The following is a 15,546-nucleotide window of genomic DNA, read 5'->3' as shown; positions in this document are numbered from 1 at the left end:
ATTATGTTTGTTTTAACATGTAATAATATGCATTAATAGATAAAGCGTAGTAATAGTTAATGGATACTTTGAATTGAATTAAATAAATATCATACCATATCGCTAATATATAATCGGTGCAAAATGTGTCGAATAAATATATTGTTTGTGGATATAATAGTAAAAATATTATACCAAAAATGTTGGAATATATCGGGCGTTATTACCGTTTAATATAACAAAAAAGCTTTACTTTTTAAATGATGCGGCAACACTGTAATGCTGAAAATAATTTGGATACATGGAGCATATATAAAAATTGGTCAAGTGCGAGTCGGACTCGCGCACGAAAGGTTCCGTACCATTCATTATCTATACAACATTAGACACCATATTATTATAAACTTCCCGATTTAGCTGAAATTTTGAATGCGCGTATAAGTAATTTAAAAAAAGTTAAGAAACACATTACTAAAAATTGTATTAATCAATAATAAATATGTAAAAAGTAAAAATAAATTTGTAAAAATGTGTAAATATTAAAAAAAAAACGATTAAAAAAAGTAGCCTTGACTAGGATCAATAACTCCTAAAAAATCTTACTCCTAAAAACTATCTTTCAGGAGTTATTGCTAGGATTCGAACCTGCCTTACTACGGCTCCAATGTCATAGCAGCGTAAAGTCCTAACGCTTTAACCACGCGGCCACCGAGGACTTGAAAGATTTTATGTAAAATTCTTACTTTAAAGATAATGTTTAGTGAAAGTACTTTTTTATTTATAAACATTTATTTAATTCTGTTTTTAGTATTTGTTCTTATAGCGGCAACATAGATACATTATCTGTAAAAAATTCAACTGTCTAGCTATAACGGTTCATAAGATAGAGCTTTGTGACAGACGGACGGACGGACAGCGAAGTCTCAGTAATAGCCTTGTATATATATTTTTAAAGTAGATCGTATCGTAGATCGAAATATTTTTAAAGTAAGACGTTTATGGACTAAGACTACTAGATGGCAGGACCGGTTTCCCTACAGAAAAATATTTTTTGTTACTCTGAATTTTGAAGCTACCAATAAAAACAGAGAAAATAAAAATCGATGATTTTCGGACTGTGCCAATTGGTTACTAATCGACCAGATACTTTTTGTCTATTAGATATAATTATATATGATATAAATTTTGAGTTTATAATCATCTGCTGATGATGCTAACATGGTTAGCGAAACGCGCGTCCAATGTAAAATAAAAGTGTTTTGGTGTATTGTGGTGATTTAGTGTTTTTATTTTGCTATTAGATATGCTATAAAAGCTGGCAATTATACAATTCGACCATTGTAAATACCCGACAAATTCTTCAAGGCCGATGCTTCTCACTGATAAGAAATAAAAATGTTTGTTTAGAAAATTTTCGAGGTATTTTTTCTTTCTGAATGCACATTTTAAAGTATTTTGTATTCTTTGTCCCCTTGACCTATTATACTGGTCGCACGTATGGAAGTTCTGTTTCTTCTAGTTTTGGAAAATGTTCTTATTTCTTTTTTCTTTGTAGTTGTAGTGTAAAATTAGATTAATTTATTAAGTTTAATTATACTGTTAGTGTAGCATGTTAGTCTACCAAAAATAGTTTAGGTAGTGTTTTTATAGTTTATGTTGTAGTTAAGTAGTAGGTGAAGGGATAATTTTGTTATTTTTTCTTTTTGTTTGATAAATTAGTAAGTTTGAGAATTTGTTCAGTGTAGAATACAAGAATAAGTAGTTGTGTAGTGTTTTTAAGAGATTATATTCGTTTATTTTGTAGTTGAGTAGTAGGTGAAGGGGTATTTGGGTATTTCTTCTTTTTGTTTTTCTTGTAATAATTGTAGTAGTTCTATTAAGTATTGTGATAGATACACTATATCTTCCTTCAACTTCGTTGAAAAGTGCGTAATCTTGGTTTTCTGGTAGCAGAATATACGAAAAAAAATCTGATCAAATTTATTTGAAATTAAATTAATCTAGTCAAATAATGATAATAGTTAGTTTCAAAATACTATCCAGGGTGAGTTTCTTACGATGTTCTCTATGGGTATCTCGAAAACTACTGGAGATGGAGAGTCGGTTAATGGGGAAAGAATTGCAGTTTTGTGGGGTCATAAATATGCTTTTTTCGGATTTTTGAAAAAGTTTATCGCTTTAAAATTAAATTTTGGCTATTTTAAAACTTGGGGGGGGGCATGCAACTGGTCCACCTCTTCCGATCTCTGAGTTTGCATAATTGTGATATAAATAATTTTTAACATTTATTTCATTATGGGGGGGGAGGTGTCATAATGAAAGTCATGTTGGAACCACCCTATTGATGCATGCCCGGCTATCTAAATTTAACTTTTCTAACATGTCTTGAAAACCGTTCTCTAAAAAACGTAAATAACGTTCACCGGTCGTATCCTGGAAAATATATGGCCAAGAAAAGTTGAACCAATAATCCTACACGCTTTTCTTCATTAAAAAATTCATATTTACAATTTTTGTTTAAGCAAGTTGCAATTTTTTAAACATTTAATGAAGAATGTAAAAAGTTTTATGTTTTCAAAAAAAAATCGTAAAATTCGTAAAACACTCAGTTTAGAATAAAATAATCTAAGAATGAAATGATTCTTTTATAAACCTGCATTAAATCAAATTAAAGTAGGTATGTAACTTTTTCTAAATATTAATTAACAGTAATTAGCATTATCATAAATTACAAAAATGTACCAACATCTCGAAATAATAATTTCTTTCTTAATACGGTTTAGAATTTTTAAAATAACAGGCAAAAATAATCCACAATCTACAATAAAATAAAAGATTCGTTTAAATTTCTTAATCAGCTGATCACTATTAAAGATGCAGAAACCCGGGCTATATTATTACGTTACTCCGAGGGGTGTCTCACTATTGGAATTACATGTACATTTTCTTGGCAGTCGCTGGCAATCTTATGACAGTCGCTGGCAGTCTTATGGCAGTCCCCTATAATAATTACATGGCAGTCATAGGCAGTCCTCTTCATAGTCATTGGCAGTCGCTTAGCAGTGGAAGGATATTTTGGCAGTACGTGTACATTTTTTACCCGAGTGAGACACCCCTCGCATTACTCTGAAGAAAGTAACGAAAATAATCGATATTTTTGACTCCGCCCCGAAAGGTTCACGATTTGTCCTCCAGCTGGCAGCACATTTTATCTAGTCGGTTGAATAACTTTAAGAATATATAAACGAGAGTAATAGGGTTCCTGTTTTTACCCTTTGGGTACGGAACCCTAAAAATTCAAATTTGCAAAAAAATTATTTGTAAAATTTTTAGTCGTAGATGTTAATAACAATAGACTGAAGGAAATTTAGGACATACATCGATCCTTTATACGATTACATCCTCTTCTATCACGCGAATATATCCGTGGGTCGATCTCTGCTCAAATATTTATCGGCCAACACAAAGCTAGGTTGGCGGAAACTGCAAGCAAACTGAGTAGAGAATTACACTGAGATAGTTGCTAACGATTCGCTCTCTCACTGTTGTAACTAGAGCATCCATCGTCTCGCTTCTGGAAATAGTTGCAATCGGGTCTGGCAGAACGTTCGCGGCTTTCTGACTTGATGGCTTAATATTGAGGTGGTGCAAATGAATTGAATCACTGAAATATAAACGACATATTTGCAACTTAATAAGCCTGTTGAATTATATAGCTTTAATGCAACGAGGGATAGAGGAAGTCACAGGAATTGTTTCATTTTAATTGAAATGTTTCTGGAACTTGTTTGAGTGCTGCAGGCAATGTTTAATTTGAAATAAAATTATTGTGTCCATAATACATTTTCATCATTTGTGCCACGCCCTTTCTAATTTGAAGTTCAATAAAACACAAGTTTACTTAATTAGGATGAGTTGCATAGAGGCCACTAGCTTTTTAATTTTAACAGCCGGGTGATCGGGGTTCAAAGATGTTAATAAAAGGGCGCCACGAGATTATACTCTATGAACTCGGCATAAAAATGTTACTATTAAGTAGACTTCAACACTAGCCTCGAACTGTTGAGTGCAACTACCATAAACTTCAAATATGCTATAACTCGTTAAACTTAAGTGACTCTAACTTAACTATGAGACTAGACTGCAAATAATACTACTAAAAATGTTTAAGCAATTTATTAAAATATTAAAAGTTAATATTTAAAGAAATGGAAATGAATAAACGTTGAAAAGTAGCATAAAATTTAAATGAAGAAAACTAACTAACTAAAGTATGACGTCATAATCCCCCTTACTTAAACTAAGTACAATATCCTGGGTCGATTACAAATATCAAACTAAATCTAAACTAAAATTGTACAGTCTTACTCTACTCGATGTGATATTGAAAACTTCCTCCGGCTGAGCTACGGCGTATAGCTACAGGGTTGCTACGGCGGTGTACAGCAGCTCGGGGTACTGTCACTGGAGCCCTTCAGAAAATGTACAAGCAGGTGTAGGACTTCAAAAGGTGAACATAAAAACCCTAAATAGCATTGGTTGTCTTAGAAAAGAGCCTCAATTATACACAAGGACTAGCACATGTTTTTTGTAGAGAATTAAATTTACAATATTCTACCTTTAATTCTTTTTTCTCTAAAATAAATAGTAATAAAGATAGAGCAATTTTTTTATACGTTTTATAAATTTTCCAGTTTTTTAAGCCAATCAGCTATAATTTTTGCGTTGACGGTATAGTGTTAATATAGATAAACCAAGTATAACTTTAAGCATTAAAACAATTAAAAATAACGTTTAAATATTATTTATTAAATAAAATTATTGTTAAAAAATTATTATTAAATTAAAGTTATTAGATGAAATCTGTTATGACGTCATCCAGAGCGTCATTTTCGTCCTCAACTAAAATACAAAAGTTTGTACAACTGATTCCGTAGCACTAACCACACTTTGAAGAACATTTAAGACCCAGTTTTCTACAAGAGCAATTTTTAGAACACTGTCTTTCCAATTGCAAAAAAATAAAATAATTTTAGTATGTCGGGAGGCGCCACATCTTGTGTTGATTGAATAGGTGTCAGATTGCCTTTTTGATCTTTCTTCCATCCATATTGTAAAGGATCTTGTTACTAATCCACTCTTGAATCTAAAAAATATGACTTATAACATTTCCTATAATAGATACATCTTTACAGTTACCTGAGGAAATGGAGTTTTCCAGAATTCTCAGTTCAGGGTTTGTCTTGATGTAATCCTATTGTATAGAGTGTATCTCAAATGGTTAATATGTTTAATATAGCTTGGGTAGTGATATAGCTTTAAAATATAATTTTATCCTGACTGAAACAAGTCATCTTTGGTAGCATTTTTTTGGTAGCATTTGTATTGACAAAGATCGTCATCTTTTTTCATTTTTGACTTGTTTCAGTCAGGATTAAATTATCTTTTAAAGCTATATCACTGCCCAAGCTATATTAAACATATTAACCATCTGAGATACACTCTATACTATTACATATAGTATTACATCAAGACAAACCCTTAAGACTACCTTCAATTTAGCCCATTCGCCTCCAACTAAGAACTCTGAAAACTCCATTTACTCAGGACATACTTTCAGGTAACTGTAAAGATATATCTATTAAGCTTGTTTCATATAGACGCGAATCGCGAATTGCGATTTTGCGAAACTGCTCTCATTGGTCCAATTTTACTGATCATGGCGGCGCTGTCAGAAATTTTAAGATTTTGGCGATTCGCAAGATTTAAAATTTGGGGGGCGGGAAAGTTAAAGTGTTTTCAACTTTTTGCGAATATTCGCGCGATTTTAAGGTTCGCGTTTGCGCAGAATGGTGTTGTGATCCGGTTATCGATTATTTTGACCGTTTGACGACGCTGTCGCAAAGTAACTTGAAAGCATTTCTCCAGCTTTAGTGTGTTCTGTGTTCTCCAGTTGAAATGGGTTCTCGTCAAATACATAGTCAAATACGTCTAAAATAATTTAAACGTAGGGGAAATGTGCCCGTGATGGACCCCCGCCTATGATGAACCACTAGCTATAATTTCAAATTTACCGCGGATAACGAACTGTGGCCACCTAGGGTAGACTGGTTAAAGTTTAAAATTAGTTGTTTACATGTGCTTACGCAAATACAAGCTGTTTTTGTGAAATTAAAAAATAAACTTATTACTGGTAAGTATTGATGTAACAAAGTAGCATGATATGATGTCAAGTAACTTTTTTTTACGCACAGCTAGAATCTGCTGTTGTTGCGGTAGGTTAAAAGAAGTGTTGTGTAATAAGTGCCGAGCACAAATTAGGGTTATGTCCAATATTTTAAAAACTTGGGATTTTTAAATGGCGTATTCAAAATGGCCTATGATGGATCCCTTAGCTGTTTCCTATGATGAACCAGGGGTCCATCATAGGAAAATCATAGGGCCATCATAGGCAATGCATTTTTTATATTTTTAAGTTATTTCTTTTTCTTTATAGACATGGCATCTAACAAACGGCAACAGTGGAATGAGGAGGACATGCGACGGGCTATTATTAACGTACAAAGCCAAAATATGGGCTATAAATTAGCTGCAAAGACCTTTAATGTTCCCAAGACAACATTGCGAAGACGCTTAGAGAAACAAGACAGCTCCAAGGGTTATTTAGGAGGGCGAAAGGCCACTTTCTCCAAAGCCATAGAAGACGAGATTGCAGGTCATATAATCGAAATGGAGACAAGATTTTTTGGACTAACTTCCAAAGATTTACGGCGGATGGTATTTGAAGTAGCCGAAAAAAATAAAATAAAACATTGTTTCAATCGGGAAGTTAAACTGGCAGGTTGGAAGTGGGTTAGGGGATTCCTAAAACGCAATCCACAAATATCTTTGAGAAGCCCAGAAAGTACGTCATTAGCTAGAGCCCAGGCATTTAAAAAACCTAATATAGAAGCCTATTTTAACGCACTATCCAATATTCTGGAGCAGTACAACTTTTTGCCCGAAAATATATACAATATGTATGAATCAGGTTTGACTACAGTGCAAAAAAAATGCCAAAAAATTTACGCTGCAAAAGGTCGGAAGCAAGTGGGTGCTCTTAGTAGTGCCGAGCGTGGACAGCATGTAACTGTAGTATGCGCAATAAATGCCATAGGCACTTACGTCCCTCCTGCTCTTATTTATCCTCGTCAAAGGATGAATGAGGAACTAATGAACGGTGATGAAGGTTGAATGGTTGGATGACCAGTGAAATTTTTTGTAAATGGCTAAAGCATTTCGTAAGATATACGAAAGCGTCTAATGAGAATAAAACTCTTTTACTTCTTGATGGTCACAGTAGTCATAAAAGTCTTGAATCTCTACAAATTGCAAAAGAAAATGGTGTTATTGTGTTTTGTTTTCCTGCACACTGTTCTCATCACGTTCAACCTTTGGATGTTGGATTTTTTCGTCCACTTCATACCTACTTTGATCAAGAAATCCAGTTATGGCTGCGTCAAAACCCGGGAAAAGCAGTAACCCAATTCAAAATAGCAGGTCTGCTAAACCAAGCCTATCTAAAAAGTGCAGTCCCATCAAATGCGATAAATTTGTTCAAGAAGACGGGCATCCATCCTTTTAACCCCCATGTTTTTGAGGACTGGCAGTTTGCACCAGCTCTAGCAACAGATAAGCAGATTTCCGAAACTCGAGGCGATATCAACGAAAACCAAATGGAATTAGACATTCAAGACCAACCAAGTACATCTGGTCATAACTTGTCTTCATCATCAGTGTTCGACATATCGGTAAAAGAAATTTTGCCCCCACCACAAGCAATAGCCATTGGTGCTGATAAAGGAAGCAAGAGAAAGCGTGGAAAAACTGGCCATTTAAATTCAACCCCAGAAATTTCTGAACTTAAAGATAAAGTAATTGAGAAGGAAATAAAGTTAAGAAAACAACAGGGCAGGGCAGTAAAACGAAAACTTGTCATTGCAAATAATGACGACAGCTCTGATGAAGATGAAACCATCTTAGAAGAATTTTTAGGACGCGAAAAGGATGAATCCGATGCTAGTTGTCTATATTGCAATGAGTTATTCTCTCAATCACGTGCGAGAGAGAAGTGGATTAAATGCCAGCTTTGTCAGTCCTGGTGCCACAATTTATGTGCTAGTGTAAGCTACCGATGTAAAACGTTTATTTGCGAATTATGCTCCTAATCTTAATTATTTGTCTTGTGTTTGTTAAACTAATGTAAATTTTATTTTTTTCTTAACTTTTAAACTATTTTTTTTGTCTGCTTTAGGTTAGTTTATTCCATTTTTATTATAGAAAAATATTTTGTTTAAAATAAAACTTTTGAAAGGCGTTATCTGTTGTTTTTATAGGGGACCGACATAGGTACATAGGTGCCAATGATAGACCCTCGACTATGTTTTATTATTATGATTATTTTATTTAATACGAAATTATTTAGTAGCAAATTCACCTCATAATATATTAAATTTGGAAGTAAATAATCGATTTTCAAAAAAATAAATCTAATAACTACAAAAACTAAAAAGTTATAATGGAATTTCCTTAAGGGGTCCATCAAGGGCACATTTCCCCTATTTGGTTCTCGTGCATATGTTTTTGATATATATGGTGACAATTTTTCAACTTCAACCAAGTTATCAAACTCCTATAGAGACAATCTGTGAAAATCTTCCTAAATTTTTTCTCATTTTTTTTTTATTTCTTGAATTAAATTGTGACAAGCACCTTGTTGCTTACAAAATTTGAATATTTCACATGTCCCAAATGACCCATAAATGACCTATAGACCTGTGCTATAAACTATAAACCCGTTCTCTTCTACGTTTTAACAATAAGTAAATGGCAATTTTGCACCTTATTCTATTCCAATCCCACAATCGTAATCGATATTCATAATTATTAAAAAAATGGAAACTCATATTGTATGCTATAAAATATAAAATAAAGATCGTAATCACGAATAAATATGTATAAAACAAATTAAGTTATCTCAGGTTAGGATTTTTTTGGTAACTTTCCGTGGAACAAAAATGAAATGTCCCTAAAAATTCGCGACTGTATGAAATAGGTCCAAATTTTGCGAATATTTTTTGGCGAATCGCTTTTCGCAATTCGCGATTCGCGTCTATATGAAACAAGCTTTATAGAAAATGTTATAAGTAGTATTTTTTAGATTCAAGAATAGATTGGGAACAAGTTAGATTCTTTACGATATGGATGGAAGAAAATTCAGAAAGGCAATCTGACACCTATGTAATCAATAGAAGATGTGGCGCTTCCTGATCTACTATTTTTTTTTGCAATTGCGAAGAGAGTCAGTGCTTTAATAATTGCTCTTGTGGAAAACTGGCTATTAAATGTTCTTCAACGTGTGGTTAGTGTTACGGAATCAGTTGCACAAACTTTTGTATTTTAGTTGAAGACGAAAATGACGCTCAGGATGACGTCATAGCAGATATAATTTAATAACTTTAATTTAATAATAATTTTTTTAACAATAAGTTTATTTAATAAATAATATTTAAACGTTATTTTTAATTGTTTTAATGGTTAAATTTATACTTGGTTATCTATATTAAAGCTATTATTATACTGTTAACGCAAAAATTAAAGCTGATTGGTTTAAAAACACTGGCAAATTTATAAAACGTATAGTAAAAAATTGCTTTATCTCTATTAATATGTATTTTAGAAAAAAAATGATTGAAGGTAAAATATTCTAAATTTAATTCTCTACAAAAAACATATCTTTATTTTTTTGGAAAAAAGTTATGCAAACGGAGATATTTGAAAAAAACGAAAAAATCCAAGATGGCGGCGGTTTTTTTCAAACTTCCCCCACTGGGACCGAATGGGACTTTTAAAGGGTTAAATAGGAGATCATTATCTACACATTCCCGTTGAGATCGGTTGGTTACTAATTTTTTCCACCTCAACCTCCAGATTGACTGGCCTATATTCTCCTCAAATTTCCCAAAATATTGCTTCTGTCGAGGCGCATCCGAGGTAATCACAATAAAAAATATTTAACAAAACGTAGGTTTCTTTCTTTTAGGTTATTTGTTATAGGTTATTTGTTATACAGTTGGCCAACCTCTTCAACTTTGTTGACGAATTTGGGTTGTTACACAACACGTTCTTGACCACACTCTCATTAACAGAATCACCTCTATTTTGTGCCATTATTTCCTAATTTTGAAAAGGAAGTTCAAGAAATGTCCCCCATAAAATATTTTGTGCAATCTAACTAGTCTTCATTAGGCATTTTGAAGATAGACTGAAAACGAGCGGTCTTTTTGCAGAAATGTACAGCAAATGTCATCATTGTTTACATTTCCTAATTCCGATTAGACATCAAAGCGACTGAAACCAAAAATATTAAAACTAAATATTTTTGACTGAAACAGATAGGCTCTTTTTGCAAAATGCCGAATTATTCGATACGCCTGCGACATATACAGGGTGTCCCACAATACCTCTCGGCTGTATCTCGGAAAGAATTAGCCGTAGGGCCTACGGAAAAAATATTTACAGCTAAAGGGGCTATGAGAAATTGCTGGAAATTATTTTCAAGTTTGCAAAACGGCCGCTAGAGGGCGCAACTGCTATGGAAAATAAGAAAATAAGAAAATAGATTTTTTACAGAATTTTGCCTAGATAATGGGTACTATAAATAATAGCTTCATAATATTCGGTAATTTTTTTTTTGTTCACTGTTACTAATATCTCAATTATTAGATAATACATCTGGTATTATGATATTCTGGTATTTCGTCGATTTTAAAATGAACTAACTGTTTCTATCTTATTTTTTTTTGTTGGAATGGGCATAATCAAGAAGGTTACTGATACCATGTTGTAAAAATGAGGTAATTAAGGGTTTAATTTTTGGTATCTGTTATAATTTTGCTAATATCTTCGGTTTGAAAGAAGATATCAAAGTGCGGTTTTTGCTGACTTTTTAAGCTTTTACTACTCTTTACTATAAGCTAAAATTACATATACTGTTGTATTTTTTTTTGGAAAAAACTCGCTGTTTGTTAAATTGTTAGAAAGCACTCCCTAGCGTCTACGTTCAAAACTTTATTATTATTTTTTTTATGGTATAATATAGAGTAAGAAACGCTTTTTTAAACGAGCTTTTGTTTGTTGGATTCTGATCATCCAGTCTGGAGTTATTAACATTTAAATAAAGATAGATCTAACCTTCCCCCACCACTTTATTTTAGCAGATAGGGGAAAATGGTTCTAATAAGAAAAATCCAAAATTTACTGAAGATTATGAAGCTATTATCTATAGCACCCATTATCTAGGCAAAATTCTGTAAAAATTATATTTTCTTATTTTCCATAGCAATTGCGCTCTCTAGCGGCCGTTTTACAAACTTGAAAATAATTTCCAGCAATTTCTCATAGCCCCTTTAGTTATAAATATTTTTACCGGCTAATACTTTCCGAGATACAGCCGAGAGCTATTCTTAGTGGGACACCCTGTACATTACTAAATTTAGTATATACCTATATAAGCACCGCAATTTCTTAAATTACAAGCTTTGATCTAAAATTAGCTGTTTTATCCTTACTATTCCACAGTTCCAGCAAAATAGGACTAATTAACTCGTTATGAGGTCATCTAAAGATAGAGAATTTGGTTGTGTATATCACAAGAATATCAGTAAAAAATGTGGTCAGATTTAAAAACATTCAAAGTTTAATTATTGATTAATTAATTGATTCAAGGCTGTGACACGACACGCGACACAACAGGCGAGAGGAAAAGTGGTAAAGCTTAGAAAAAATCGTCCGATTTAAATGAAATTTAATATGTCGATAAATTGGACCAAGGCCAACTTAACCGTGTACGACACGTGTCACTGTGACAGTTAGTTTTGATGTAAGAAACGTCAAAAGCTGATGTCGTTTTTATATTTTTAAAAAATATTTAATAAAGATTTTACTATGAATTTTTCATAAATCCCAGTTTAACCTAGAAAATAGTAAAATTAAACGTAAATGTGAATTTTTGATTCGATAGTGAGGTAATTTTGCGTAAAATAATGTTAAAGAAACTAAAATAAAATTCAAGCAGAATATTGAGTAGGGTAATTTTAGAAAACGTTTACCTCGCTAAAGCACACCTGATTTTATTTTTGCATAAACCTCAAGAAATATTAGAGGAAATAAAAGATATTCTAGGGAAAATAAGGCAAATTTAACCATAAATGCGTTTTATAGAACGGAATTTAAATCCAGTAGGTATCCTTTAAATTAAAAGCAAACAAATTGTACAAACAAATTTTTCTACATTGTCTGAATATTCCTGCAGGCATATTATTTGTTTTCTTTAGCGGATTAGTTTTTATTACCTTTGTTCCCCCATTAGTAAGAAATATCGCAACCTAATTTTTAAAATGTTTTTAAATGTTATGTTCAAATTATTATGAAGTGGAGATAATTCTAAAATTCCATGAAGTAGTTAGAACGACTAAACAATGGACATATGTGAGAAAAAAACCCTAACTGAATATAGTAGACTAGTGTGTTAATTTAAAAATCAGTTTTACTTTATATAGAAATAAATTAGAACCTTCTTAAGGTCAACTGGCAGTAATCGCCATTAAAAATACATTGGGCTTTACCTCGCCAAAATTATTACCGATTGTCATTCCCCAGCCGTCTTTGACGCCTTTTTTTCGATCGTATGGTATTATGGTAATATAAACAAAACCACACGATTAATATTTTTGCATAAAATATATACAGGGTGTTTCAAAACAAATGCGAAAAACTTTAGGGGATGATTCCTTGTTCAAAATAAAGGGTAGTTTGCTTTATAAACGTTGGGTCAAAAGTCAACCATTAGGGAGATATCGCGGTACAAAGATGACGGAAAAATAATGTTTTTATTTTTTATCTTGAAAACGAAAAGAGATAGACTAATTAAATTTTATGGAAGCATTACTGTTATGAAAACACACTTTCAGGTAATTTTTTACTTTTTAAAATGAGTGGAAGGGGTTGAAATAAACTACCCCTATCATTCTTGTTAACGAAATTTAAAGAAAAATCTTATCAAACACATGCAAATGCTTTAATTTGGATAGTCTAGTTTGTTTAGAAACTTTTTTACCTCTTGTGTTTTTGTGATAAAACTCACCGATTGGAAATTAAAAAATAAAATGTAAAGCATTACATGTCAGGACAAAAAACATTTTTAGATTAAGAACAGTAGCGTAGCGCTGCACCCGCCTCGAGGGGGTGCCTCGTGATTTTGAGGGCCCCACATTATTTGTTCATTTTTTACATTTTATTTGTTCCTATTAGTTTATTTTAATTTGAATCATATTTTTATTAGAAAAATTCTATTTATGTTTATTTATTTTTATTATTTAGTTTTCTTTTAGTACCTAAGTTTTGTTTTATGTTGATTTATTTTGTAATGTTTTATTTTTTATGTTCCTTTATTATTATTTTTTCTTATGTCTTAAGTTAAATTTTTGTTTTTATATATTAAATGACTTGATATACCTACATAAAGCTATATTATGTTTTTTAGTCTTTTTTTTATTTTAATATAAGGGCCCCTAAAAAATCTTGCGGGTGGGCCTCACATTTGACGTTACGCTACTGATTAAGAATCTAGTGATAATAACGATAATAATAATCATCTAGATAATAACGTATTGCAGTAGAGTAATGTCAAATAAAATAATATTAGGAACATCCTAAAAAGTAACAGCGGCCGACTAGATTTATTCCTAAAAAAATTACAGCAGCCCACTAGATTCTTTATCAGAAAATGTTTTTTGTCCTGACATGTAATGCTCTACATTTTATTTTTTAATTTCAAATCGGTGAGTTTTATCAAAAAAATACAAGAGATAAAAAAGTTTCTAAACAAACTAAACTATCCAAATTAATTTTTTTGCATGTGTTTGATAAGATTTTTCTTTAAATTTCGTTAACAAGAATGAAAGGGGTAGTTTATTTCAACACCTTCCACTCATTTTAAAAAAGTGAAAAAATTACCAGAAAGTGTGCTTTCACAACAGTAATGCTTCCATAAAATTTTATTAGTCTATCTCTTTTCGTTTTCAAGATAAAAAATAAAAACATTATTTTTCCGCCATCTTTGTACCGCAATATCTCCCTAATGGTTGACTTTTGACCCAACGTTTATGAAGCAAACTACCCTTTATTTTGAACAAGGAATCACCCCCTGAAGTTTTTCGCATTTGTTTTGAAACAACCTGTATATTTTTGACAAATTCTGAAAAACTAGTACACCAAAGTTCGAAAAAGGCATTTCTACCACACCGGAAAATTTGAGGTAATAGCTCCGGAGTTATTTTGTTTAATAACTCCGGAGATTACCGTTTCCGGTCCAGTTCAACTTTCGGTTCCGGTGTATTGTTAGTCGGATGGGCTTTTGCGGTCGGCTTTTAGACTAAAAATGGGCCAGCACAGCCAGCGCTTATAGAAAAGCGGAGGAAGATTGTAAATAAGAGTTTTAAAATTTCCGACAAGTTTTCTTTAAGACGTCGAGTACTTTACTTTAAATTGTCGGATAACTGCGTTTGACACTTTTTACATATTTGTTTGCTTGTCTTTGCTGTATTATTCCCACATTTTAATACTTGATTCTAGTTACTAGTCGATTGACAAGAAAAGTGCAAAATAATACATTTTTGTTCAAACATCACAAAAGTATTAAATTTTGCGACGTGATTGACAATATAAAAAGGTCATTTTAACGCCGAGGCATAAAAGTAAAGCACTTTTACGCCTAAGCAAAGAATATACCTAGAAAAAGAAAGGAAAGTGCCATACTAAAAAAATGGTTCCATGTTAGTGGCGCCATCTATTGAGAGTGTGTATTGTGATCATTTATATAATTTCTTAACATATAATTTCTTAACATTTATATAATTTCTTAACATCTTAAAAATGATTTTTTACACAATATTAACAAATCTAATGCAAAGCTTTACTAATGTGTTGTGTAAAAAATAAAATTTAATAGTAAAATTTATACATACAAAAAATAGAAGTCAAATATACAGGATGAGTTTCCTACGATGTTCTCTATAGGTATCTTGGAAACTACTGGAGATAGAGAGTCGGTTAAATGGGGAAAGAATTGCAGTTTTGTGGGGTCATAAATATGCGCCTTTCAGATTTATGAAAAAATTCATGGCTTACTAGATATTTTGAAAAAAACAAATTTCGGCTATTTCAAAAATTGCCCCTAATTCTATTATAAGCTATTTTAGACAAAAAGTTTTCAGATAAAAGTTGTAGATAATCACATCCTTAATGAGATCGTGTCCTTTGTTTTTTTCTAAAGCCTGTCATTTTTGACATATCACACAAACATATGTTTTTTTAAACGGAAACCATAGTTGGCCATGACTTCATAAAAAGCGGCATTTTTTAAGCTTTTTAGCGATATAAGTTATAATATGTTTTCTTCGAAAAATTACTGAGTTATAGCCAATTCTTATCATTTTTAAACAATTTCACTTAGTTAGCCATGGAAAC

The 15,546-nt window shown here is 32.0% G+C and overlaps 2 protein-coding genes across 2 annotated transcripts; both read left to right on the top strand.

The window, feature by feature from the left end:
• The first annotated feature begins 6,477 nt into the window (after positions 1 to 6,477).
• On the top strand, positions 6,478 to 7,212 carry LOC115881566. Its single transcript, XM_030899108.1, has one exon. It carries the CDS (start codon positions 6,478 to 6,480, stop codon positions 7,210 to 7,212), a length of 735 nt encoding a protein of 244 aa, XP_030754968.1.
• An 8-nt stretch (positions 7,213 to 7,220) lies between these two features.
• LOC115881565 lies at positions 7,221 to 8,186 on the top strand. Its single transcript, XM_030899107.1, has one exon. The coding sequence runs from the start codon at positions 7,221 to 7,223 to the stop codon at positions 8,184 to 8,186; it is 966 nt and encodes a 321-aa protein (XP_030754967.1).
• The last annotated feature ends 7,360 nt before the right edge of the window (positions 8,187 to 15,546 follow it).

The sequence above is a fragment of the Sitophilus oryzae genome, unplaced genomic scaffold (assembly GCF_002938485.1).
Source record: "Sitophilus oryzae breed Bouriz unplaced genomic scaffold, Soryzae_2.0 scaffold_172_pilon_pilon, whole genome shotgun sequence".
Taxonomy (NCBI): Eukaryota; Metazoa; Arthropoda; class Insecta; order Coleoptera; family Curculionidae; genus Sitophilus; species Sitophilus oryzae.
This window is presented reverse-complemented; position numbering and strand designations above follow the sequence as displayed.